The 25,826-nt window shown below is 38.9% G+C and overlaps 1 protein-coding gene across 3 annotated transcripts in view; it reads right to left on the bottom strand.

Moving 5' to 3' along the window:
• Positions 1–550: 550 nt before the first annotated feature.
• Positions 551–25,826, bottom strand: part of adarb1b (adenosine deaminase RNA specific B1b) — a 129,155-nt gene continuing 103,879 nt past the window's right edge. For all 3 annotated transcript variants that reach the window (XM_088002352.1, XM_088002357.1, XM_088002354.1), the window contains 9 exons: positions 20,256–20,330; positions 15,197–16,113; positions 10,913–11,027; positions 9,470–9,638; positions 9,167–9,318; positions 7,236–7,404; positions 4,250–4,431; positions 2,055–2,233; positions 551–1,377 (listed from right to left, as the gene is read on the bottom strand). In XM_088002352.1, coding sequence (XP_087858478.1) covers positions 1,201–1,377; positions 2,055–2,233; positions 4,250–4,431; positions 7,236–7,404; positions 9,167–9,318; positions 9,470–9,638; positions 10,913–11,027; positions 15,197–16,113; positions 20,256–20,283 — 2,088 coding nt within the window. In that variant the 5' untranslated portion in view covers positions 20,284–20,330 and the 3' untranslated portion in view covers positions 551–1,200. The remainder of the gene's footprint in view (positions 1,378–2,054; positions 2,234–4,249; positions 4,432–7,235; positions 7,405–9,166; positions 9,319–9,469; positions 9,639–10,912; positions 11,028–15,196; positions 16,114–20,255; positions 20,331–25,826) is intronic.

Here is a 25,826-nt window from a genome sequence, read left to right as displayed (position 1 = left end):
CATCCCCAATAATCCTTTTTTTTTTTTTTTTTTTTTTTTTTTGATACGGGAACACAGAAAGTAAACAAACAAAAAAAAACCCTCTTCTTTTGAAGCCCCCCCAAAAAAACTAATTTAATCAATCACAAGAAATTTAGAAAATAGAGACAAAGATTCAAAGCTGCCTGTGGAGAAAGTTGCTGGCATTCATTCAAAAATCATTGACGCATAGAGTTCCCCGTCGCTTGTTTTCTGCTCGGCAAGCCTCTCAGTTCAGTTTCCATGCAAAGCCATGGATTCAAAAAGGAAACCAAATAAATCAAGGAAAAGAAATAGAACGTGCAGCGCCTCCTAAAGCTTCGTCCCGGGACCCAGGTGAGGGGGAAAACTCCAACATGACCCACCCGGATATTCAAGTATGAAGTGACAGCGATGGGGAATACCTTTGAGGACAAATGAATGAATAAATGAATGAAAAAGAAAAATCATAAAAAATGAACTTGAGTGTGCTAAGCTGCAGTCACACCTGTCCTGAATCTGTTTTATTGTGAGTCAATCAAACAGGGCGACGTTGTTTTAGAACATTTTCACCTTTAATAAAAGGGGCTAAGAACGCATCAGAGAAACACACATTATATGTTATATATGTTATTCCTACAATATTTTCACTTTTCTGAACTAGATTTACATCTTGAGGATTTATGAATCATTAAATTAAAGATCACTGTTTTTAATTTTAGCAATTATCTTTAGGTCCATACACATTGGTATTAGTAACAACAACAACAAAAATATCTTTCTTCTATGCTACATTTCACCCTATGAAGGCTACACTCATTTTGCGAAAAGAGACAAAAATTATTTTATTGCCACTTTTCCACACCTACAGCATGAGGAACATTTCTGTCCTGAAAACAAAGTGACTGAAAAAAAAGAGCAATGGTTCCAGTTTAAAACAGAAAACAAGTAAAACCAAAATTATAGGCTTAAAAATCAAAGATGAGAAACAAGATGAGGCGGATGTCCTCTGAGGAATGATGAGCTATGGAGAGTTCGTGGAGCCACGCAGATGACAAGTGCACATGTGTAGCTGACACGTGGGGACGGAAATAAAATGTCACTGAGGGGCTCGATAAGTTTTCCGGCCTGGGTCAGGGAGGGAGGGCAGGAGGAGCTGGTGCATTGGGAAACCCCCCCTCTCCGTTTGGTCCCCGGACTCAATCAGGAGCTGAGGGTGAACTGGTCTTGCTCGATGGGCTTTTTGACCCATGCCCCCAGGCCGGCCTTGTGGAAGGCCTTGATGAGGGCCTTTTTAGCAGAGTGGTACTCCATGGCCGCCTGCTTGGCCTCATGGTATGAGCTGGGCTTGGGCACTTTGATCCGCAGGATGGATGACAGCTGGGGAGCAAGAAGAAATGGAAACAGAAAGTAGAATTTAGGATGAAGCTGAACAGGTTAGGATAGCTCTCTGTGCTTTACAAAACATGTTTATTACATTTTTTGCACAGAATCATTCTTATATAATGAGATTTTAGTCTGTTCCGTCCTGCCTATTCTGAGCTCCTTTCAGGATTAGCCACGCCCCCAACTCAATGTTTACAATCGCATGTGAAAATGGCTACAAACGTTATACAACTGTACATCTTTGAAAAGCAGAAGTAGAGCCTCCTGCACAACCAACAAGAATGCAGCAAGTGGTTTCTAAATGGTAAGCCAACAACTAAACACTTGTCTTTTCCAGTAGCCATTGTACAGCGCATACAACCAGCTGACTAGATGTCCTAAAGCTCAGCTTGAGTTCCTGAGTCATAATAGATTGAACAAATACTTAAAATAGTTATCTGTGACATTGATTTTTTTAGAAACAAACTTTAAACTTTGCCACCTGTGTTGCTTGGTCTTCATGATGCTGTTTGTTTGCTAATGTTCTCTAACAAACTTTGAACCCTCTGCAGAACAGACATACTTATACTGAGACAAAATTAAGGGCATCAGAGCAAAAAAGAGAGAAAAATGTAAACGCACATTATTTTGCAAAGAACTGTAAGATAAGTTGTGTTTCCGGCTCTCTGTACCTTCAAGTGCAGGCGCACCCAGCGGCTGTAGAGGGCGTGTTTGCAGAGTCTGGAGGGCCGGCCCATATCGTCCTTCCCCGTGGTGGCGTTGATCACCTCCAGTGCCTGATCGCCGACCGTCCAGTTCACGCTGAAGTTCGGCGCCTTGCCCGGCTGTCGGGCCTCAGCGTTGCTTATACCTGGGAATCCCAAACAAAGAGTTGGTATGCTTACCTGAACTGTTCAATACTATCACCTCCTACTATGTTTAATCGAAAAGGCATCCTGATGCAGAGGCAGCTTATCAAACAGCCCAGATGTCTTTTAGCATAATTTTTCTAACTTTTTTTTATGTGATGCTATCTAACATGGTGGAGAGAAATGATGCCATCTACCTCGGAGGGGGACTCTGAGGACGAGGCCTGAACTCTTCCAAAACATGACAGGGCTTTGGCCTCCACTGTGTCTCAAACATAAATGGGAGATATATGGATGCCATAAATCCCTGTGTCCTGCTCGCTTCTGTGTGTGCGTGTATGTGTGAAAGTGCATTAAGCTCCTTGGTTCCATTTGGCAGCACTTGTGGCAGAAAATGATTTACAGCGGATGAAATCCTCACTGCTCTAAGGCCGCAGCCCTTCACCGCTAAAAAGTCTCTAAAGCGGAAAAGGTTAATAACCCCGGACTATTATCTCCTCTAGAGAGGAACCACAGTGGAGGAGCAGAGGATCACGGGGAACGGCGAGTAAAATCCAGGAAGCAAAGAGACGCCCCCGACCACAACGTCTAACGCTAAATCTGACTGTTTTTAAGAAAACACAATGGCTATTCAGGAAGTGAAGTTTGAACTGAAAATTGTTCTTTGGGATTTGTATGAATGGAAACATAAATAGGCAGCAGTTCCATTCATAAGAAGCCGCACAAAACAAAGCACTGGTGCAGAGTAGTTTGGACCGAAGGGTTGGTATGTTGTTTAAACACTTTGTGAAATTGAAGTCACTCAGTCCCTAGTGGGTACAGAAAGGAGCCATTCGCCATGAGTTTATTCTGACATAACTGGAGTTTTATATAGATCTACTACAAACAGGCATATCGTTTAAAAAAAGGTTCAACTGGTTACAACAGCCAGTTAGCCAACCACCCAAAACATATATAACATCTGACCAATCAGCCAGCTGATTGGTCTGCCATCCATCCATCCATCCATCCATCCATCCATCCATCCATCCATCCATCCATCCATCCATCCATCCATCCATCCATCCATCCATCCATCCATCCATCCATCCATCCATCCAACCAACCAACCAACCAACCAACCAACCAACCAACCAACCAACCAACCAACCAACCAACCAACCAACCAACCAACCAACCAACAAGGTTTTCCACCCAACTAACCATTCATATAGCCAGCCAGCCAACCAGTCAAAGGAAAGAGAGAGGTGGGTTAAATATTTGATGAATACCATTTATCAAAATAAAGCTGCAGTCAACGAAAAGGAAGGAACAGATTTACTTTATGAATTTATAGCCAACATGATTTTGTGGGACAGATTTTGTTATACAGAGGTTGTGACAATTTTTGAAGTATCATGTTACAATAATGCTCCATATAATCAGAGTTTATGTTTTAGTCAGCTGTACTTAGATTAAACAAAATAAATGCCAAATAATCTTAGCGAGATCATCCTGCCTGACGTAATCAGAATGACTTCTTTGATATTCTAATGATACATTTTAGCTGTTTTACAAAGAAACAATGACAGGCAGAAGAACAAAAACAGAGTACTAAATTAAAAAAAGGAAAGTAAAAGAAAAACAAAAGACTTTTGAAAAGGTCAAGCCACTGCTGAAAATGTATACAACATGTTAAAGCTATTCAAATTCCACAGCAGAAAGGTAAATGTCAGCTCAGATCAAACAAAGCAGGAAAGCTCCTCCTGTCCTCCTTTCCTCTATGACTGACCTGTGAGGTCAAGAAATGTGTTTACTACCCAGAATTAAAATCTTTCTGCTTGATATTTGGAGAGCTGGGGTTGGATTATCAAAGTTTAAGAAGGTGACCTCACACGGCTGGGTTTTTATCTTTTGAAATTGTGAACGTGACCACGCAATACGGCTGGGAATTTAAGGGAGAAAAAAAATAAAATCTCCTTTTACCAGTGGGTCTTTCCTTATTTTATCATTTGGTTCACTTCAGTGAGGGCTCTTACCGCTGAGCAGAGGCCTGTTGAGGGTGAACTGCTGGGGCAGGTCCTCGATATCTGCAATGCGCTGGTACATGGCCCTGGAGAGATGGTCGGCGTGGTAAAGGCTGCCGAGGATGATGCTGGAGAAGTAGATGGGCTCGGTGAAGTAGCTCATTAAAGAGCCCTGGATGCCCACCACATTCCACCTGGAGAGGGAAAAACATACAAGACAGAATCTGAAACACAGAAACCACACAGCAATTTGTTTTTAAAGGGTATATTCAAGAAGCCGAGTGATGTGGACCTGGTTCATTGTTTAGAATAAATTGAAATGTATTTGTGACTGAACTGAAAGGACTCTTTGTTTTTTTTTTGTAAAATGCCTCGAGATTATATCTGATATGAATTGTTGCTTCTAAATAAACTGAAGTGAATTAAAATTGAGTTACCTACTAGGTTGAATAAAGTATGTAATTATAAAGATGGATACACCTGGAATAAAATAAATAATTCACACAGATTTAGAATCTCAACATTTCAAGATTTACCTTAAACAAATCTTTCCAAAGCTTGGCAGTTGTTCATAAAATGTCATTAAAATGTATTTATTTAATGACATATTATATCACTCTTGTAATAGTTTGAACAATCATTTCTTGCGAATAAGAAGCCGTAAAGCTGTTTGAGCTACTCTGGGTTATAAGTCAGTAATTTAAAAAAATGGAGATTTAACATTAGAGTTCAAGTTTGAAATCAGACTTTTATGTTTCCCTTTTTAATGTTTCCTAAGCTAATTATCTTCATCTTGTTACTTAGAACGCTAAAAAGCATTTACATGTCGCTTTGTGATCGACTGATTCCCTATTAGTGTAAACAAGCAATTGAATAAGTGTAACTAATAACATGGGAACATCTCTAGTTATAGAATTATGTACCAAGAATAACTAATTTGACCTGTAACATCTGTGTTCAATTTCAAGTAAGGAACATTGGCAGCATAAAACATGCAGCGGATGCGACGCTGCACAAAAGGCTCTATTGTTCCACAACACAATATTCTTGGTGCAAATGTGTCTGAGGAGGTGAGTGTAAAACTGGAGGGAAGGAGAAATGAAATCTCAGGCTTTTATAGCTGCAGGCAGTAAAACACAAATTCAGCACAGTCAAACAGCTTCATATTATTCTCAGCCATACACACACATTGTTTTATCGCAACAACCCGGCGACACAAATGCACCTGAATACCTTCTGAAGGACACACGGCGAACAAAAAGAAGCAGAAACAGGCAAGCACGCTCATTGGAGTTATGTTTTCAGAGGCATTCAATTTTGTTCCTGTCAAACCTCACTGTATTTCTGCTTTGTGTTTTTTTCCTGCAGAATATAACGCTTTATGGCTCCACGCAGGGAGACTAAACACACACAGAAAAAAAACAAAAAAAAAAAACTGAGAAAAAGCAAGGAAGAGAAACTGGTCCAGTTTTAAACACGTAATAAAAAAACATAAATCAGAACACAGAGATTCAGTAAGTAAAATCTTTTTAAGAATTCATTTTAATGCAGGAAGCGCCGTGTTTCTGATATTGAGAGAGATTGAAAATGACACTTGAAAATTCAGATTTTATGTCAACAATTTAAGCATATGTACAATAATTGTAAATAAAAAAAATCAATTGTAGCCTAAACTTTGGAGTGTAGAGAAGCACTGCCAAACTCTTCATTGGGAAATATTAACACCTCTTTTCTACTCAAACTCACCATAATTTTGTTTTACAGCAACTATTTCCAGCAGCTATTCACTTCAGAACAGAACGCTACTTAATAGACCATAACAAACTGCACTTCTTTCAAGTTGCTCAAGTAAAAAATAAAAAAGGTTTGCAAAGTTCCCAGAAACTATTGAATGATTAGAAAGCAGAATCATAAGCAGGAAACTTATGTTGTCTAATAGTTGCTAAGACTCAAAATAGTCTGGATATTTACCTTTTACATGTTATATCTGCTGTTCTTGGGTTTGACAATGAATTCTCAGTTCTATATAATTATTATTTTTTGGCTGATCCAGATGAACTTTGAAGGCAGACAGATTATTTATGACAATCAAATATTTAATTAATCAGTTAACACTGAAATCAATCAATGGCTATTTTTGATTTTTTGATTTTGGTTTTCTTTAAATTGCACAGAAACACAGAAAATATCAAAAACAATTCGTACCAGTCCTGAAACACTAAGCTGTAAATGGTATTTATGCTGCATCCCACATGAATTACACAATCAGCATTCAGTTACTGTGCGCTCAGGCAGAGCTTTATCCAGGCGAGAGGAGGTGGAGCATTCTCATGATCAGTCATGGAGAAGTTTCACCATTCATCAAAGTGTTGCCTTGAACATGGACAGAGACTAAAGACGCTATGATCAGCCAAGAAAAAAATTCTTCCAGGGACAAAGGATTCATCAATTCACCAAGCTCCCCCTGACACTCAGAAAAGAAAAAAAAAAAACATGGACTTGAAATGATAAAGTGCATCGACAGAGAGGGGATATATCACTTTGCAGAAAATTATACTGGCAGCAAATAAAACATGAGGGTCCAGAGGAATGTGGCTGAAAGGAAATCAGGCATGAGGTTTTTGGGTTTATCTAATTAAAAAATATGATGTTGCACACATTTGAATGCAAATAAATTAGTAAACAAATGTTTTTAATGATGCTGCTGTCAAAAATGTAACTTCTTGGAGCTTTTTGGATATTTTCAAAAACAAGACTTTAAGTGGAAATTCATCATGCAATATTTGGTAACATCTAATGGCAAAAGCTGGAAACTGCAACAGTCTGTAAACAATTTATCTACCGTCAAACTACAGTGGCAACAAAAGGTGGAGTTAGTCTTGCTCATTCTAATGTAATGCAGTAACATGACTGCTAACCATGCTGCAGAAACAGAGAGAATTCAACCTGTTTAACACTGTAAACTAATGTATTTTGTACTGTATTTGAACCAAATTACCTTGCGATCTTGTCACTGCAGGACATGGTGAGCAACCTCTCTCCTTGAAGCACGCCGTCCCAGGTCTGGATGGTGTTACTGGACCGTACAGGAATGGTGCCCTCCCCTGACTCTATTTTGGTCCTGAGCTGGCCTCTTGCTTTGCGGTTCGGGTGCCGGTCTCCCTGATCTGAGCAAGAACATGATCACACATAAGGCAGAAATAAAAAATAAAAAAAATAAAAATAAAAAAAATCTCAGACAGAAACAGAACTGATTAAATAATATTACATATTATATATGATATTATAAACCAAGCACCAACTACTGGGCAGGAATGAATCTGTGCCGTTACAGGTCAATCATCAGGGAGTCCAGGGTCCCCCCTCTAGCTCCGCCCCTGCTTATGCTAAGGGGCATAAAAAGTGAGAGCTACAATATAAACAATGGATGGAGTGTTACATGATTTAGTGTTAGATATTAAATAGCGTTTAATGGGTAATATTCAGAAAATATACATGCAGTATGTATGCAATGCAAACGGCACATCAGGGCCATTCATGTGTAAATTTATGAAGAAAAAAAATTTTAGGAAAAAAAAAAACAAGAAAATTTCTGAGTTTGCAAAGTCAAAAATCTGCTAGAAAAAATAAAACTGCAATTTTGAGATCAATCGCAGAAATTTTCTAGAAAAAACATTCAATTTTCTGAACTCAAAATTGTTTTTGTTTTTTCTAGAAAGTTTCTGAGATTAAGTTGTTTTGGCAGAAATTTACTCTTCCTATTTTGTTTTTAATTAATACACCATTACACCGATGCCTATGGTTACGTGAAAACAACAAAATAATATAAAATCATCAAATTTAACTTTCATAGTTTTACAAAACATATATTTGCATGTTTTGTAAGTATCACAGCATTCAGATAGAATGACGAGCATCGAGCAGCAAGCTGCTGCCCCGTCTACAATCCAGTCCTCTATGTAGTGAACACAAACGTTTTCATGATTTTACCATTCAGTTTATATTTCTTACTTGGTTCTTGCATTTTTTTGCATCAGTACCTGGATGTATATTTGATTTTATTTAACGCAGAAAGCCTTGTTTCTTTTTGCAAGACAATGCTAACCTGCATTCTGTCGCACACAGAAACATGATAATGTATTTAAAGAAAAAAAAATAACATCTGCATTTTTTTCTTAATCTTGATTTTCTAATTATGTGCTGAAACAGTAACTTGGAAACATTTGTAGAGGTTTCTGTACCTGCATCCTTAGCTTCTATACAAGGGGAACATATTTAGCATGTTTACTGCTGACAGACTGAACACTTAGGAGATGTATTTATCATTTTTCAGTTTAACATAGCCCAATTAGCCTACAACCTTACTGCCAGCGGTGTAATTATTTGGACATCATTGGAATTGTGTTGCATTTTGAGCAGCATTTTACAAAAAAAATCCCTCACACTAGTAAATTGGCGTGTTTACTGACAAAGCCAGTGTCTCCAAAAGAAGAAAGCAAAAAATGTCGCGCACATTATGTTGTCAAAGTTTTCTGATGTTCCACCAGCAGGCGCCCATCTATTCACTGACTAATTGAATGTGGCTGTTTTCTATTCAGCCTGCCATGTGCAATGGAAAGCGGCCTGACAAGAGTACGAGGGAGGTTAATCAGACAGACAGAGTGGTTGGGCTGGGTAGGAGAAAGACTGATGGAGGACGACAGAGAATGACTAAACGCTCTAATTACCAGCGCCTTGTTTAAATGCGTCTGTGAAGCATATTTTGGACACTGGACTAACATTCAAATAAAGCAAAGCATAACTCTACGATTAATTAAATAAAATCAATCAGCGGCTGGAGCTGAATTCTGAGTAAAGACGGGAAGAAATTAAAAACGTGTCCTGAGAGCCGAGGACGAGATATGGCGATAGAGCCGTCTGGTTTCGCACCTTCCACTCCGGCTTCGTGCGGAGAGAAAATCCTGGCGTCTCCGCAGGGCGAGGTGCTGATGTAGAGGTGAAACTGAACGTTGTCCTGTAACCTGTAGCCTCCTTTGTCACATGGCACAAACATGGACTTGTGATGGTCCTCTTTTATGTTGCTACAATCACAAACCAACACCAAAAAAACAAAAAACGAATGCTCGTCACATTATATTTAAGCCATAAAAATGCAATCAGAATATAGAACATTTGTAGAAATGTACAGCTGCACCTTACGAGACGGAACGAAGGATGTGTTTGTCCACTAACCTGAGGTAGAACTCCAGCTGGGTGTAGAGGTACCTGATGAGCGAGCGTCGGGCGATTATCTCTGCATGGCAGTCGTTTAGTGCCAGGCCGCGGTCACTCATGTACTCACCGTTGATGCACTTGGTTCCCGTGGAGACACAGATGACCTGTGCTTCCTTCACATCAGTTCCTGTTGGGATGCAGGGGGGCAATAACACAGACACACCCAGGTGAATCACATGTGTCCGCACACTAAAAATGCTGGTCCTTAACTAAGAAAAGGCAGACTGCTGTGAAGGAGAGGCAGGCCACTTAAATGCTAGGATTCTCCAATAATGGAGAATCCGAGCAGTTTGGAGTCAGCTTCGTTCCAGTTACCTTCAGCTGCACATTCAGAAACACACACACATACACACACACTTCTGTCTCCTGAAGGGCAGATGCTTTGCCAGCACCAATACACTTTAGAATAGGCACATGTCAGTCACTGGTCGTCAGGTAAGCCATAAAAAGTTCCAGTTTTTAAAACAAGATTTTTACTTCACAGAAAAGTAAAGTACCTGGTAATGACACAGCAGGACACTGTGAACTCCACTCTACACACCACACTCAACGGGAGCAAAAGAGGCACAAATACTTCAGACATTCCCAGTATTTGATGTTCTAGAAAACTGTTAGAGAATTGTTCCTTCTGCTCTTTACAAATATTATTTTTTCAACTGTTTGGGTCATTGGAGAACCAATACATATCAATATATTTGAAATTATGAGTCAATGAAACTGTGCTATTCAGCAGCATAGTTGTAGTTGCCTGTTTGATGATAGGTAGCATTAATTAAATGAAATGGGCATGGGAGCCATAATGTGAACTAATTAGCAAGGTTACAAATTCTTTACAGCAAAATTTGTGACATTTTCTTGTAAAATCTAAGAATATGATTTTTTTTACTCAAAGACTTTAAACCTGTCATCTTTTCAGATCAGCTGGATGTATCCTCACACCTCACAAATCCCAAACAGGATGGTTACGAGATAAACTGGAAATAATAGGATGTCTGTTTTCAGAAAAGAAGAGATAAAATTGTCTTTTGTTTCTGCCGATGGTATTTAGAATACAAAGGTAGAACAATAAAATGTGACTTTTTTTCAAAGAACTGGTTGAAGACCAGCTCTAGCAGCAGCCCTGGTTTACTACTAGTGATTCCTGCAGGGAATTGGGTTATGATCAGATGTCTAGATAAATCTAGAGGTATGTAGTTATATGAGACAGAACGATGTCTGTTAAAACTGCCAAACAGAATATTGAGAAGTTGCATCTTTAGATCCTATTGTTCATGACCCAATTAACAACCAAAGCACTTATCTCTTTGTTTTAATTATCCTTCCAAATAATACTTTTAAATGACCAAAGCCTTTTTTTTGTAAGCATGGAAGGCATCACCGGGTCTCCTCCTCCTATATTACCTGTTGTCATGACGACTCCTGCCAGGACTTTTCTTCGTGCATGAGGGGAGGTGAAGTTGTCTGTCAGCTCACTGAACTTATCCACCACCAGGCGAGAGACGGCGTCAGCCAGAACCTGCAGACACAGACAAGCGTGCGGGAGGACATGCACATAACCGCACAAACACAAAACCCTCGCCTCAGATATGTCAGCTTATAGAGCATGTCTGATGCTATCCGCCGCTGGAGCGCTATCTACCTGTCACTACGCTCGCATCCGGCATCAAACGAGTCAAAGCGTTAAAACAGCAACAAGTGAAACTGGGCTGCCCCCTCTGAGGTAAACATAACAATCTTTTAAGCAGCGCTGTTGGAGTTTGGAATGACAGTTTTAGTTTAGCATCTCCCTTCTGACAGCGAATCAGAGCAAAGAAAACAAACAAACAAACAGGCAAACGTGGGCCTCAGTTGAGAGCAAAGTGCTCGCCTGCTTGCCAGAGCTTTAATCTCCAGCTGAACGTTTGAGGAAACCTAAAATGAACTTCACACATCTTTAACTTTTGGACGGCCCGCTCCTCGTGCTGGGTCTTTAACCACTGCTAATGTGATGGAAAATGACGACAACCAAAAGGAGAGATGACGGCTGGTTGGTCACAAATTAAAGAAATCAGTCTTATATTACTTCCCTGCTACTTCAGAGTCACCCATTTAAAGCCAGTAATTCGGTTTTCATTGCCAAGGACTTTTACTCTTTATGGCCGTAAAAATATAATTTTCTTTACCTCCTTTTTACTCTTTTCTCTCAAAATAAATTTCGGTTTATTTGTCGTTTGTGCAATAAGACACAAACAACAAGAATTTTGTAATTAGAATTTTGATGGTAAATTCTAATTACAATCAAATAAGAAACTAAGATAAGGTCCAAATTCTGCCACCTCATTTTCTCCCACAAGTGTTATACAAGATAGAAAAGTAGAGCTGAAATTAAATATCATGCAGCAGAAAATTAATATGAGAAGTTACTGAGGGTGTCATGGCTGAAATGGGCTTCAGGACAAGATGAGAGGGTGAACAAAGAGAGAAGAAAGGCCTGTTGACTATGTGTCAGGCTGATTAGCTTTGCTGACTGAGTTCTCTCTCTTCTCACACTGGCTCTCATCGAAGACAATTAACTTCACCTCTCTGATAACCTGTGTGAATGAGACTTCAATGACAGCTTTATAGATTAGTGCAGTTTGAAGGGTGGATGAGTTGGGAGTTTTAGCTCTTTGTAAACCAAAGTACAATGTTCGCTTCAGAAGAATACGTTCCTTTGAGGTGTGTTTCCCCTCTGTCAGAACCTACTATGGTAAAATCTTGTCATCAACATAATCAGGGGTAAAAATATGGACAAATTCTGATTCAACACCAAGAAGAATGAGCTTCTGTAGGAATAACTTTCTGTAAGTCTTTGTTGGTGTTAGATATTTTTTGGTATTATCATTATTACTTTAGTTCATATTCAGTCTAATGTTAATCAGTATTATTGTGATTTTGAGTTTAAAGTTCTCTCTTCCTTATGTGTGTATAAACTGACCTGGAGGTCGCAACTGTCTGTTTCATCTCCATGTGAAACAGTTAACTCTGTGTTTCTCAGACCTTAACAACCAGAATACCTCCTAACTTAAGATGTTAATCTACATCTTTATTGTTAGTTTGACCTAGAGCTGAACTGGGCTCAGACCGTAGATCAGATATCACACCTGGCTGGTTTGTTTAGGTTAAATGTTTTACGACCTTTGTTGTTCTTCCTGACTGCCCCTTTTGGCTGTTCTGCTTTGACAATAAAAGAAGGAGCTCACGTGAAAGCAGATCAGAACTCTCTGTGAACGGCTGATGAGGTTGTTGATGGAGAGTTTTCCTTTTGCAAAAGCTTGTCTATGAAATTCATATACGTTGTCTGTGGTCTTTTTATGTAGGTTCGAGAAAAGTACCTATCAGTTGGTGTCACCACTCTTCTTTACGATGCTGCTTCAGTTCATGAAGGTCTGCAGAGACTCATTTATGTACAGCTCTAGATTCTGTGATGTTTGGGATCACTGTCCTGTTGACGATCCAGTTTGGGTCAACCTGAAGTTGTCAAACAAACAGCCTCAACTTTGACTTTAGAATAATTTTGGTATACAGAGGACTTCTTGGTCGACTCCATGCCTGCAAGTTGGCCGAGTCCAGAGAGTGTTAAAAATGACAAAGTCCTAATAATCACCCCTCTACCAACATGTCTGACAGTTGTATGATGTGTTAATATACTTCTTTTAGCTTCACTTTAAAATTTTACTGTGTTAATTAAAAAAAAAATATTACATAGATTTTAAAGTTTTAAAATATCAACACTTACTCGCATAAATGTTCTAGTTGGAACCTTTATGTTCCATTCTGGTAGGTCCATAAATCTGACGCACAAGTGACATCAACAAACAACAGAGATGGACGACAAGCCCTCTTCTCTCACTGTTGTTGAGCTATGTCTACTTATTCAACAAATAATTTAACAGCAGAAAGCTATTTTGAGTTAAAAAATGCTGCTCATTTTTCTATTTGTATTTTTTGATTAAAATACGATTAGTAAATTACAGACCCTGTAATTAAAAGTTTTAATCGATTACCATCACTACTTTAAACATTTCTTCATTGGTCTTGTGTGTCTAAATGACATTGTTACTGAAATTCTCTTGACAAGCCATACTTGTGCAGTCTAAATAAATTCTAGTCAATTTATTTATAAAGTGCCGATTTATAAAGCACTTTACAAGACAAACAGATTTATTTTGTACCTGTAATTGTCTTAGCAAATAAATCCAGTGTAATGCAATCATACATTACACTGGACTTATAATTAATTACAGACATTCCAGCTCCAATTTAGACTAATAGATGCAGCCCTTGGACGTTTTTCCATTTTAACGAGGAGCTGCATTGTCTGGCTCTGAGGTGAATTTGCAGTTACATTCACTGCTGGAAACACAAGCTTTCTGAAATGTTTTCCATTCGTGAATAACCGTTCTCCCTGCAGATTGGTGGACTTTAGTCGCTCTGACACCTTACAAGCAGAACCAGATTGATTGGCAGCTTCAATTGCTTCTCCAAGGTCATTGCTAATGTATAAGTTGGCATTGTGTTAAGACTTCTGCTATTATAAAGGTGGTCACAATGCTGACTATCAATCAACCAAAGGATTTTGATTAGCAGCTGCTGACCTCTATTTTCCCTTAAGTACCATGGAAGCACTAAGGGTGCACTTAGTTTTTTCCATGACTATACATCTAAGATCACCAGGGAGACAAATGTACAGCAATATGCAGTCAGAAAATAACTGATGATATCTTATAAGCTTATATACTCATTTCTGTTAATATCAATGTCAGCTGTGCCCGTCTTTGACACCCTTCATTGTTATATAACTTTGCACATTTGTGCTACAGACCGGCACTAAGCTGTTCCCTTACTATCGGCTGAACACATGAACACTCAGTGACTTTAACATTTAGACGTTGCTGTTTCCATCATCAAGCTACCTCAAGACAGATTTAATATCCTCAGCTTTATCATAGTTCAAGATGGTGAACGTTTAGTCGCACTTTTGCCCCGGTTTGGAGCCCAGAGAGCTGTAATGTTGGCTGAGGTGAATAAAATTATAGAACCAGTGTGTGAGGTGCAATAAGAGTTGGTGTGAGATATTGAAAAGAGAAAATTACACTGGGTGTTGTTTTCTTATGAGACCCATGGGTCTGATGTTGTGTATCACATGTTGGGTTGTATGTGGGTTTTAGAAATTTCAAAAGAAATAATCAAACAGACTCAACTATAGCTACACAGAGGCATGCTTTTATGAGGTAAGGACGAGCAAAGACCTGGAAATGTTTCTTTTCTTCAATATTCACCTGTTTCCATTTTTGTGATGTATAACAATAGAGGAAATATCACCTTCACTACGTAGCAATCATATTAAAAAGGTGGTTCAAGATTTTGAAGAAAAAAATATTTTTCTACTCAACATCTATCTAGTTTCCCTTTGGACCTAATGAAGTATTTTTGATTTGAATTCAACTCAAAACGATACCTGAGTAAGCATTTGTTGAACCCCTTCAATTGTTACCTGAAAGGTGTACGTGGTACCAAAAGCACCAAATACAATCCAACATCCCCTATTGAGGGGATTTATCAGGATTGTATTCCTGATAAATACGCAAGATTAAACTAATTACAGTCTAGTTTCTCTGCATTTCTTTGACACTAGAGAAATCTGAAATGAATAAAATGTCTTACCTGGGGAAGGTGAAGTTGCAACCCCTCTCTTGGTATGGGTTGCCTGGACGGTGTCTGGTCTAGCTGCATGTTGAAGAGAGCAGAGAGGGCGGCCTGTGCTGCCCGGGCTTTAGCCAGCTTTTTGTTGCGCCCTGAGCCTTCAAACGTCTGTGAGTCCACAGTTACTGACATCACGAAATTCTTGGCGTGACTCTCACCACTCTCTGAGACAAAGTCATATTTGAGGCCTGGCCTGAGCTCATTGAGGATCATGACCGGGTTTTTGCCAGTGGAGGGTGAGCTGAATGCAGATGGAGAGGGCAACGGAGCCTGGACAAGGTTGCTGCCAGGTGGTGTGGGTAAAGGATACTCCCCTAGTGAGTTTGTACCGTTGGAGCCTAAATAGAAGGATTCTTCAGGAGCAGCTGGTGTCTCAAAGCCATTGAAGAGCATGTCAGGGAAGTCCGCTTGATCTGATGTAAAGTCTGTATTCACTGTCAGTGTACGGCCCATGGCCAGGTGAGCCTCAGACGCATTGGGAAACTGAACAAAGGAACGCAGCGCTTTCTCAGCTGCGTTCAGTTTAGCTTTCTTCTTGGTTGGACCCATGCCCTCAAACATTTGCCCATTGACCTCCACAGTCATGACAAACACTGGTGCATGGACCGGCCCAGTCTGAGACAGCAGTTTGTACTGGAGACCTGGTTTGATCTCATTCAGCTGCATCAGAGCATTCTTGGGCAGCACCGGTCCAGGTGTTTTCTTGCGCTTCTTGGCTCGGAACTTGGAATGCGCGTGGCCATTGTTGCCCTCCTCTAAGGGGCGCTTTCGACTGCCATGGCCGCTTCCATTGGGGAGTTGATCACCGACTCCCATCCCGTCTTTGCAGGACACGTTGTCCAGGTTTCGGTTTTCCTTAACGTCTGTGCTGCTTGAACCTGCGGTGCCCAGAAAGAGTAACTTACAACGCCTTCGTTGCAGGATCTTGTAAATGCAAAATTTATAGATTCCTTTATCACTCTTTGGAACTGAACCAATGATTTGTGTTCCTTTATAACAACAAGATAAGATATAGTTAGGATTGAATTTCTAACCCTATTTCACAAAGAAGACAAATACAAAAACATCTGTTTCTTCGGAATGACAGTTAATGCTCTAGCGAGTACCTCTGCAAACATTTTACTTTGCTATATTTATATTTAAAATTAAACTAACTAATCTTCATGTTCAAAATTACTAAAATTAGGATAAAATAAAAATATGTTGTAGACATTGAAGACACTTGACATTGCACAGTGACAGGGCCTTGAGAATACCATGCAAACAAACAACACACACACAGAAACCAGACCAAAAGGGTTTTTTTCACCCAGTTTATCTTAAATCGCTAACGTTTCTGAAGAAAAACCAAAACCAATTATATACTGAACTAAGGGGAACACATATCACTGATTCTAGTTAGCAAAGTGGATGGAATGTTGGGAAAAATTTTCATTTATAACATCCTTCAGCAAAGGCTTGATAGGTTACTCCTTGCGGTACTCAAGAGAAAGAGAGGCCGCAGTGTGCATGAGTGGGATTGTAGGTTGGGTTGAGGGAGTGCAGGGAAAGTAGTGCAGGGGGAGGAAGCTGAGGACCAGGCAAACAGGAGAGTACATCAAAGAGGCAGAAGGAGAAGACTCCACCTACTGCAGGATCCTAAAGGCTCGACTGGTGACACGGTGGAGGTTAAAATGCAGTTTACACCATTTACATGATTTTATTTTTTGAAAACATAGACTCCCGTATTTAAAATGAGGAAAGTCTGAAGAAACAAAACAAACAAACAAAAAGAGTTTTCTAATGAAGTGCCATTCATAAGACCCTGCGCCTCTGAGATCCCCCCCTTGGAGCTGTCAGAGAGCAGAGTGTTGACAAAATGTCTTGACATGCCATTACCAACTGCACACTGCCACTGACATGTCCTGAGTCAGGAAAAAAACAACAAAAAATTGATTCTAAGATCACAAACTGCAACTCATTCAGTTTATGACCTGGAAACATGCACTTTTTATGTAGTCATGCGTTTACAGCATTGGTATTGGTGCATTGCAAATGAACTTGAAGACAAATGCGCAAAGTGAAGGTTTTTTTGCCACCAAAACAGTTTGAAAGCTAAACCGGAACTAGATCTTGCATAACACTAATTCTTTCTGGAAAACAATTTAGCAGCTTGACCAGCATGTGTTTTTTTGTGTGTTTTTTTTAACTGTATTTCCATCAGGGGAAGATTTATAAGGTGCTGGTCATTTCACCCTTCATCAGACTTTTGTAGTTTCCTACTTTTAGAGGACCTATTTGCACCACCTAAGCATCATTTCATCGTCACCAGAGAGACTTGTTGTACCTATTTAAACATGGGATAAGTCAAAATAAATTACTATGATCTGCAAATATTCTAACGGTAGGAAATGTGGTTATTTGATTCAATATATCAGTGGTAATTTCACAAGTTTTGTTGGTTTGTCTGAGTTAACTTTCTGCACAAAAGTCAGTAGCTAATAGTATTTCTTCAATTCTACAGAAAATATATTTGTGTTGTGGTGATGATAAATCAAATTAATTAGTCATGTCTGATTCAGTCATGTGTCATACTAACACATGACTCAGACGCGTTAATATAACAGGTATTTGGAGAGGCAGCAGGACAAATAAGAAAACTGGTTCTGTACAAATTTGTTGAAACCAAAAGTTCCCTGTTATAGTGCCTATAGGACCAGTTAAGAACCAGTGCTGGTTTAGCTCTGGAACAGTTTTGGTGGAAAAACCCCATGAAAACAAATAAATACCCAGACAATACGGCACCGATCAGAATGGTGCTGCAACCTGGACTCTTCAAATACAGAGTATTTAATCATTTATTACTGTGTTAAATTTGAGCTTCAGCTAACTATGGTACATCTCTTTAAGATCTGTATCTCTGAGGTGTTGATAGTCAGTAAAAGCAATAAACATACATTAAGAAACCTCTTGCATGCTGCACAAATACAGTGAAGAAATGACACACAGAACAATCTGGAGCTTCTATGTCTGTTATTATCATTATACACAAAGTTATTCAGTTACATACCTCTTACCCACAAATAAAACATTTAATAATTTTGTTTATTGTAACAATGAGAATCTTAATACCCAGTAGTGGTGAAAAATCACAAACTGGATCCGACATAAAGAGGGAAAAAAATGCATCAAGCAAGAGCCATGCATTAAATTATGGAACAGGCATGCAGTTGTTGTCACTGTCATGCTGCAATTTGTGTAATCAGCATTTGTAGACAATATTAATTATAATGGAGAGGAAATATTTAAAAGATCCTTTCCAAATGAACTGAGTGAAACAGTCATGACTTCATTTTAGGTGTGACTTTCTTGTTGGGGTTTTGTTTTGGTTCATTTCATTAGATAAAAGAGCTTCAAGAGCTCCCCGGGTTGTCACATGAAAGCTAAAACTTTCTTTCTTTTCTTCCCCTGGTGTCCCCTTGGTATGAAAGAAACAGGATTGTGTGAGCGAGGGCTGCGTTTTATCTTCAGATACATCTTTTATGTATATCTGGCAGTAAAAATGTAAGAACCAGGCTTCAGAGCCTTTGAAAGGCAACAAAGACAATTTTGTAGCTGCTTATTTCACAACATAGCATACCATTCTACAAAGTGAAGACAGATAGTATGACACTACAATCAGACTTTTTCATTTTTATCACGAGCTCGGATGTTGTTGCGACTGCAGCTGACTTTAAACGTGTTTGTTGTGGGCATTGCAAACAAAAATGTATAAAGTTCAATAAAAGACAGAGGAGTATCTGAGGTATCAAAGATTTGGAGATTAGTTCATCTCTGAGAGTTGGTTAAAGTTAATGTGACATATTTATGTGTGGATGGGTCACTTTGAGTGTATTCTTTAAGACGGGGCATAAAATAAACTGTCATTTTGAAAAAAGTACATCCATCTTTCAATTCATGGCCTTTGTAATTTTTTTCTGACCAGGTTCTAAAATTAGTTAAATCTAATCCTATAAATTGTGTGTGAAAAATCGATTATTACAATTCCCATCGGACTGAAGGTAAAAAGTGGTAGGATTTTGGAACAGGTCAGTTATTTTTCCAGTGATGTAACTATTTTTTTATTCCCATATATAAAGATCAACTTACCATCTTGGAACAATATTTGAATGCCCAATGAGGAACTCAGATGTTTGAAACTCTCCTCAGTTTCAAACATCTGAGGGAAGTCAATCTTTCACAGTGCAGACAAAGCTTTTGCACAGTGTTGCACATTAAAAATTTTGCTGGACATTTATTGGAAGATCAGTAGGTGTATAAATTCTACAATATTAAATACATAACATGGTGCATTTAACTGAGGCTGAAACAGTATTTAGCTGTGGTAGCATATTTTATTATTCCATTGGGACTTGATGCATGTATACAATAATGTGAAAGGGTAATTATTGTCAGGTGTGGTGGAGGGTTGATTGTTTGGTCTTGTTTTCCAGCCTCAAACTGGGGCACCTTGCAGTCAATGAGTTGATTTAGTTGATCTATAATAATAATAATTGAGAAATTGCTGATGTTAGAGTTATTCAATGAAATAAAACAAATGTAGTTGTGAAGAATCACACAGCATTCAATTACTTCAAGTTACCATGGTGATGGTTATTGGACACTTGAGGATAGATGTAAATACTTTTAGAACCTGGCAAAAAATAGATCATTATATCATGTAAAACCTCAGCTTTAAACATACTTTATTGTTAAAACAACGATATTCTCACTCAGATCTAAATAATCAAGTATTTCCCAACACGTTTTTTTCATTTTCAAAAATATACTTTAAAACTTTATTCTTCAATTATTTTGGTTATTAGACATATGCTTACAAATGTATTTTTTAAAAGGTCGTATGTAGACAACAAAAGATCACACTGATTACGCAACACATAAAAAGAAAAGGATAAACAAGCAGGCAGACAGAAAGGAAGGAAGGAAAGTAAAGGTAAAAAAAAGATGGATGAACAAATGAGAAAAATCAAGATGGACTCACTCATGTTTTCTTCCTCATCCACATCCATGGCGTCAGGTTTGTTTTGACCCGCGAGCAGCCTCGCCCCCGCTGCACCTGAGGATCGGAGGACAGGAAGGCAGACCGTGTAAGCACAGACGGAGCAACACACAACCACATAAACATATTCAGAGAGTTTGAGTGGCTACAGCGATGATGAATTTCCTCGCTTGACATAGCAGCGCACACACACACACACACACTCACACACACACACACACTCACACAAAGAAACATGCACACATTGCACTGTGTAAGGAGCTCCTGATGTAAGCATATAAATATTCAGAGACGGAGAGATATCAAGGTGAGAGAGGGGCCCAGGGCTGACAGGCCTTAATAGCAGGAGCAGTCTATTGTGACTTTAATATCCCTGCGATTAGACCTCATTTCCCACTGCCTGCAGAGAGATATGCAGCTCCTGACATGGCCAAGTCACTCCACTGCTGCACACATGTGACTTAGCCCAAGGTGGAGGGAGAGATTAGAGATCCATTAGGCAACACTTTCAAACCAACATCGAATCAAATGATTTCCTGTAATTGGAAATATTCGCTCCAACTGACAATGACCAGCAAACCTTTGGACTGTATCACTTTTTTTGAACTCCAAAAAAAAAAAAAATAATTGGCAGGGATTTGTCAAAAGTTGGTTCTACATGTACAACTGGGTGCCTTCTCAAGAGTCTACATAAAATAAAATAAAAAGTTTCGAATGCCATTCCATTTAGACATTTTGGTAGACTTGAGCAGATATGACATGTTTGGACAACATAAAATCGGAATCAGGACAACGAAGAAGTAAATGTTGCAAGCAACATAGACGAAAAGGTGCTCTATGCTTTTTTTACTTCCTTTGTGCATCCACTCATCCATATTTTTGTCTGTTCATCCATTTGCTTCTTTCCTCATCTCTTTTCCACTGTTCATTTGATTGTTCACTCTTTCCATCCTTTGTCTGTTCATCTGTTCCTTAGTTCTTTCCTTCATCCATCATTCCTTCATCAGTTTATCCAGTGTACTCACAGACACACTGATTCACTTGTAAATCTTCAAGTTAATGCAATTTTGGTTACGTCTACTAAGAATATACATTTCAAAAACCAAAATCAGTTGCATAGGTGATACCACTGGCTCATGTTGCCAAAAATAACTGCTCAACTTGGATTGTATTCACTCCAAAAGTATCACAAAAGCATCAGAGAACAAAACGAAAAATGTTGCTAAGACCAGGGAAGATGAGCACAATCTCAGGTATATCAGAAAAAGAAAGTAAAAGTTGCAAAGAGAGAAAAAAACAAAGTGAACATCATAAAGAGAGCGAGTGAAGGCAGAAAAAAGATGGCACAAGTGATATGGAACAGATTGTGGTGAATCCATTCTCTCTCTTATTCGCCTTCCATCATTGCTCCCATTCCTCAGCCAGACACTTTCTTAAACTAAAGTAAATGGGCTAATTAATCTGAGCTAATGGTGGGTGACAGCAAATATGCTAGCACAATTATCACCCTATTAACGATTCATATTCCAACCCATAATTGAAAATGAAAAGGTGGGGTGAAGGGAGGAAGGGTGGGAGATGGGAGTCATTTTTCTCTGGTAGCAGCAGCCAGGTGCGCCGCGCTTCGGCGCGCTCATTCAGCGACCCAGAACCAAACCTACGCTCGCCTTCCACCGCACACGATGCGGCGCAATTTTCTATTTCCAGGCTTTTAATTATTGGTGCTGGTATATAACGAGTAAACAAATTAGAGCTCTTATAGGAACGCAAAACTAAATGTAAAACATGACTGATTTTAGCATGCACTTTTATTCTCATTCCTCCTACTGCCCAGTGTAGGCTGTGTGGTCTAATCAGCAGCCAATGCAAATGTGTCTGTCAGTTTTGATTTTCACATTAGACCGTCTTGGTTATAAAAGTCTAAAACTGATTCTGAAATCAGCCGCAATCAGAGGCTTAAGTCTCACAAAGGGCTGTGTAGGACGGGCGCCTTGAAATTTCAATTGGGGATTAAATGACTACAAACTCCTCAAGGGTAAAGAGATTTGGGAAAGGAGAATTTAAGATGGAAAAAAATTTATGATTCTTTTTTTAAAGGGACTATGTCTGAATGTATATTTGTTTGATAGCTGGATATGAACACACATTAAATACTTATTACAAAATGTTACACAAACTTCAAAACATCAATGTAACACAAGCTCTGTAGAGTCGTATTAGGAATTCAGTTCCTTCATGAGTTCTTCTTCTGCTTCCAATTATTAAATAAATGTGCAGCAACATTCAATGTTAGTAATAAGAACTGTAGTAAATCTTTTGCACTTCAAGTTGAAAGAAACGTTTTCGGCATCTGCATTCTCTCTAGACAGGTGTACCTGAGCCTTGAAAAGTTAAGCTTTGTCTCATAAACTTGCAGGAATGTCCAAACAACAGTGCATGAACTGGTTATCGAAAAACCAAGGATGTCTTTAGAAATATAATGCAGATAAATCCAGAAAATCAAATTTAATGATTTTTAAATAATTTATTTGCACTATATTGTGTGAAACAACATTTCCAGCATTGGTCAATCCAAAGGAAAAAACTACAGACCTGCATATGGCTGGAATTGGCTAAAGGACCATTAGTAAACAGTCTAGTGAGAAGACAACTATTGTTTCAGAAAAATGAAGACAGTCAAAATGACTGTAGATTTCCCTCAGATTGAAACTTCATGCAACATCTGATCTAGTGGAGAATCAAAGATCATGATAAGGGTGAGGAATAAGCCCAGAGCTCAAAGGCAGGACCTGGTCTATGACCGAAAGAGAGCTCAGAGCGCAGTCTTAAAGGTTTGAAGTAGATAAACATTTCTGCTGCACTGTCTGCAAACCTGGTCAAGAAGTACAGGAAATGTTTGACTCCCGTACTTATAGAAAAAAGCTCTATTCAAACACTTATTTTGTTCAATAAAATGCAAATTAAGTTTTTATTTTAATTTGTAATATTCCCTCACATCTGAGGTTTACCCATGACATTACTCTCCATTCTTTGTAAGTAGGAAGATTTGACAAATTGCTGGTGTATCAAACACTTATTTTTCCCACTGCAGATGGAGAAGACATTGCACGTTTGCATAAGCAGAAAAGGTCGTACTGTGCAACTGCCCAGCATAGGAGCCCTAAAGATTTCATGTTACCCTGATATTTATATCATTGTGTGGTATTAAACCAGTGGTGAAAAATGTCAGTCCTTAAGGCCCAATATTCTGCATCCATCCATCTATTATTTATACACACTCATCCTTGCAGGTGCCGATCTCCAGCAGGACACCAACCCTTAAAGACTGGAGTTGGCTAAAACAATGTCAGGGGAAGCCCTACACACCCAGTGTTTCCAATAGCAGGCTACTGTGGGGTAATATAGCGTAACGTGAGATTAGCTTGATTATTGGAGAGATGTACGAGTTGTAGTTGAATCAATTTTGTATCAGTTGTTACCAAAAAAAAAAAAAAGAAAGAAAAAAACCTCAGTGCCATGAGGCTTATCTGGTGATCAAATCTCAATTATACCACTTTTATGTTGCACATTTATACATTTTTCTACGCTACAAACTTAATTCCTGGATTTTGTATGGCGTATTTGACAAGAAGTCAAGAGAAATGTCTTAGAAATGCAAGGAGGAGTTAAAAAGAGTTTAAAAAGACATTTTTACTTATGGTTTTTATCATTGTGCATGAAGCTAACGAAGCTAATTCAGACATTTGGATACATGTGGATTTCTAAAAGAAATGGTAAACCGAGACAGGATCCCGGACACATGTTGAAACTGACCATTTCTGGACCTAAATGACAGAAGCGGAGGACTTTAAGTGAGTCGAAACAATCAAAGCAAAGACCTGCCGACTGTCTCCCTCTGCATGAATAAGCGATATAACGTCATCAAGCTGTTGTGGTTGCAGGTAATTCTGAGTGGACGCCAAGGGAGGCAGGGAGGGAGAAAGATGAGAAAGAAGATGAAAAGCCTCAAATTCAATCTGGCATGGTGAGAGGGGCTGAGGGGGAAATAAGGCGTTTTTGATTTGTCTCTCATCCCTCGCCTTGCGCTGCGACGGAGCGATAGAGCATAGTTGGTGCGGAGGGAGTGCCAGCAGTGGACGGCTGGGGGGGAGGGTGCAGGTGGGCTGGGTGGATGTAAAGGTAAAGGTGAGAGAGGGATGGAGGACAAGAGAGAGAGAAAATGCAATCCTATTCCAAGAAAAAGAGAATCATTATCTCCTTTAGAAGGGAGGGAGATGGAAAGGTTTGCCCTTGGCAGGCCAAGCAGTTCGTACTGTAGCAAACAACCTCTCTACGAAGGCAAGTACTGGAAGGTTTCTGAGAGAATTACATTGGAACGTTTTCAAACTAAAAAGGTGTAATAGAGAATAACTGTACTAATATGAATCAGAAATTAATGTAAAACAGGTACTTTCAGAGTCAACTCCAAGGAAATCAACTCAATGACAATTAAAGTGAAGAAAAAGAAAATATCTTGAGGATCACTGTATTTGGTACAATAATCCACTGAGTAAAGAGGATCAGGATGAGTCAGTCAAGGATACAGTTTCTGAATAAAAATCTGAAAACTGTGGCAGGAATTTGTATTGAACATCTTTGGGTCGATACTCAGTGAAACTACAGCAGAACTTCTTTTAGGGTCACAATCAGATTTCTAGAGATTGAAATGTTTGCCCACTCTTTACTGCAAAGTACCTACTTCAGAATGCCAATCAGTCAGAATGGATGCACAGTTTTGTCACAGATTCTCAATTAGATTTAGGTCTAGACTTTGACTGGGACATTCTAACAAATTAATTTGATCTAACCCGTTTTAGGGTAAAAAGGTAAAAACGTCAAAAATGGTGAACTACCATGCAAGTCCCAATGAAACATACTAAAAAATATGATTGCATGGAGACAAAGTGTAGAAAAACTAAGGGGTGGAAGTCAGTACTTTGTATTTGGGTAATATGCAAACACAAACTTTAAAGTGCCATGAAGGAATGCTCATGTCCTCATTTTCTTCTGTATTTCTCTTATAATTAAGAGATTTATCTGAACTCTAAAAATGTATCATCTACTTTTTAAACAAAGGAAATGCCCACATCTGAAGCTAAGTGGTTGTCTGATGGGAAAACATTTATAGTCTAATCTAGCCAGATGTACTATTTGGAAAGAATGCTGTCTCATCAAAATCATTCCTCCCATTTACCAACACATCCATTTATTTCTGACTTTCTTGTCCCATAACCGCATTTTACAGGATGTTCACCACCCTGCTTCTTTCTTGTCTTTGCATTTAACTTATTCGTCTGACTTTTCAGCACAAATAGTAAGAGATGGCTCTAAAAATACATAGGATAGGATCTGCTTTGCAGAGAGGACAGCTCTTTTTAAGACTCTTTGTGTCTGCAGTCTTTCTTCCAATGGATACCTGGTATTTTAATTTGGAGGATACCCAATGAGACTGTGATTTATAATAGATTTGAACCTATGAGCCAGTCATTCCACAGAAAACAGACTACAAATGGA

Source organism: Poecilia mexicana, unplaced genomic scaffold, assembly GCF_051168715.1.
Source record: "Poecilia mexicana isolate PSO_F unplaced genomic scaffold, ASM5116871v1 scaffold_2, whole genome shotgun sequence".
Classification (NCBI taxonomy): Eukaryota; Metazoa; Chordata; class Actinopteri; order Cyprinodontiformes; family Poeciliidae; genus Poecilia; species Poecilia mexicana.
Note: the sequence above shows the minus strand (reverse complement) of the source record. Positions and strands in the feature narration are given on the sequence as shown.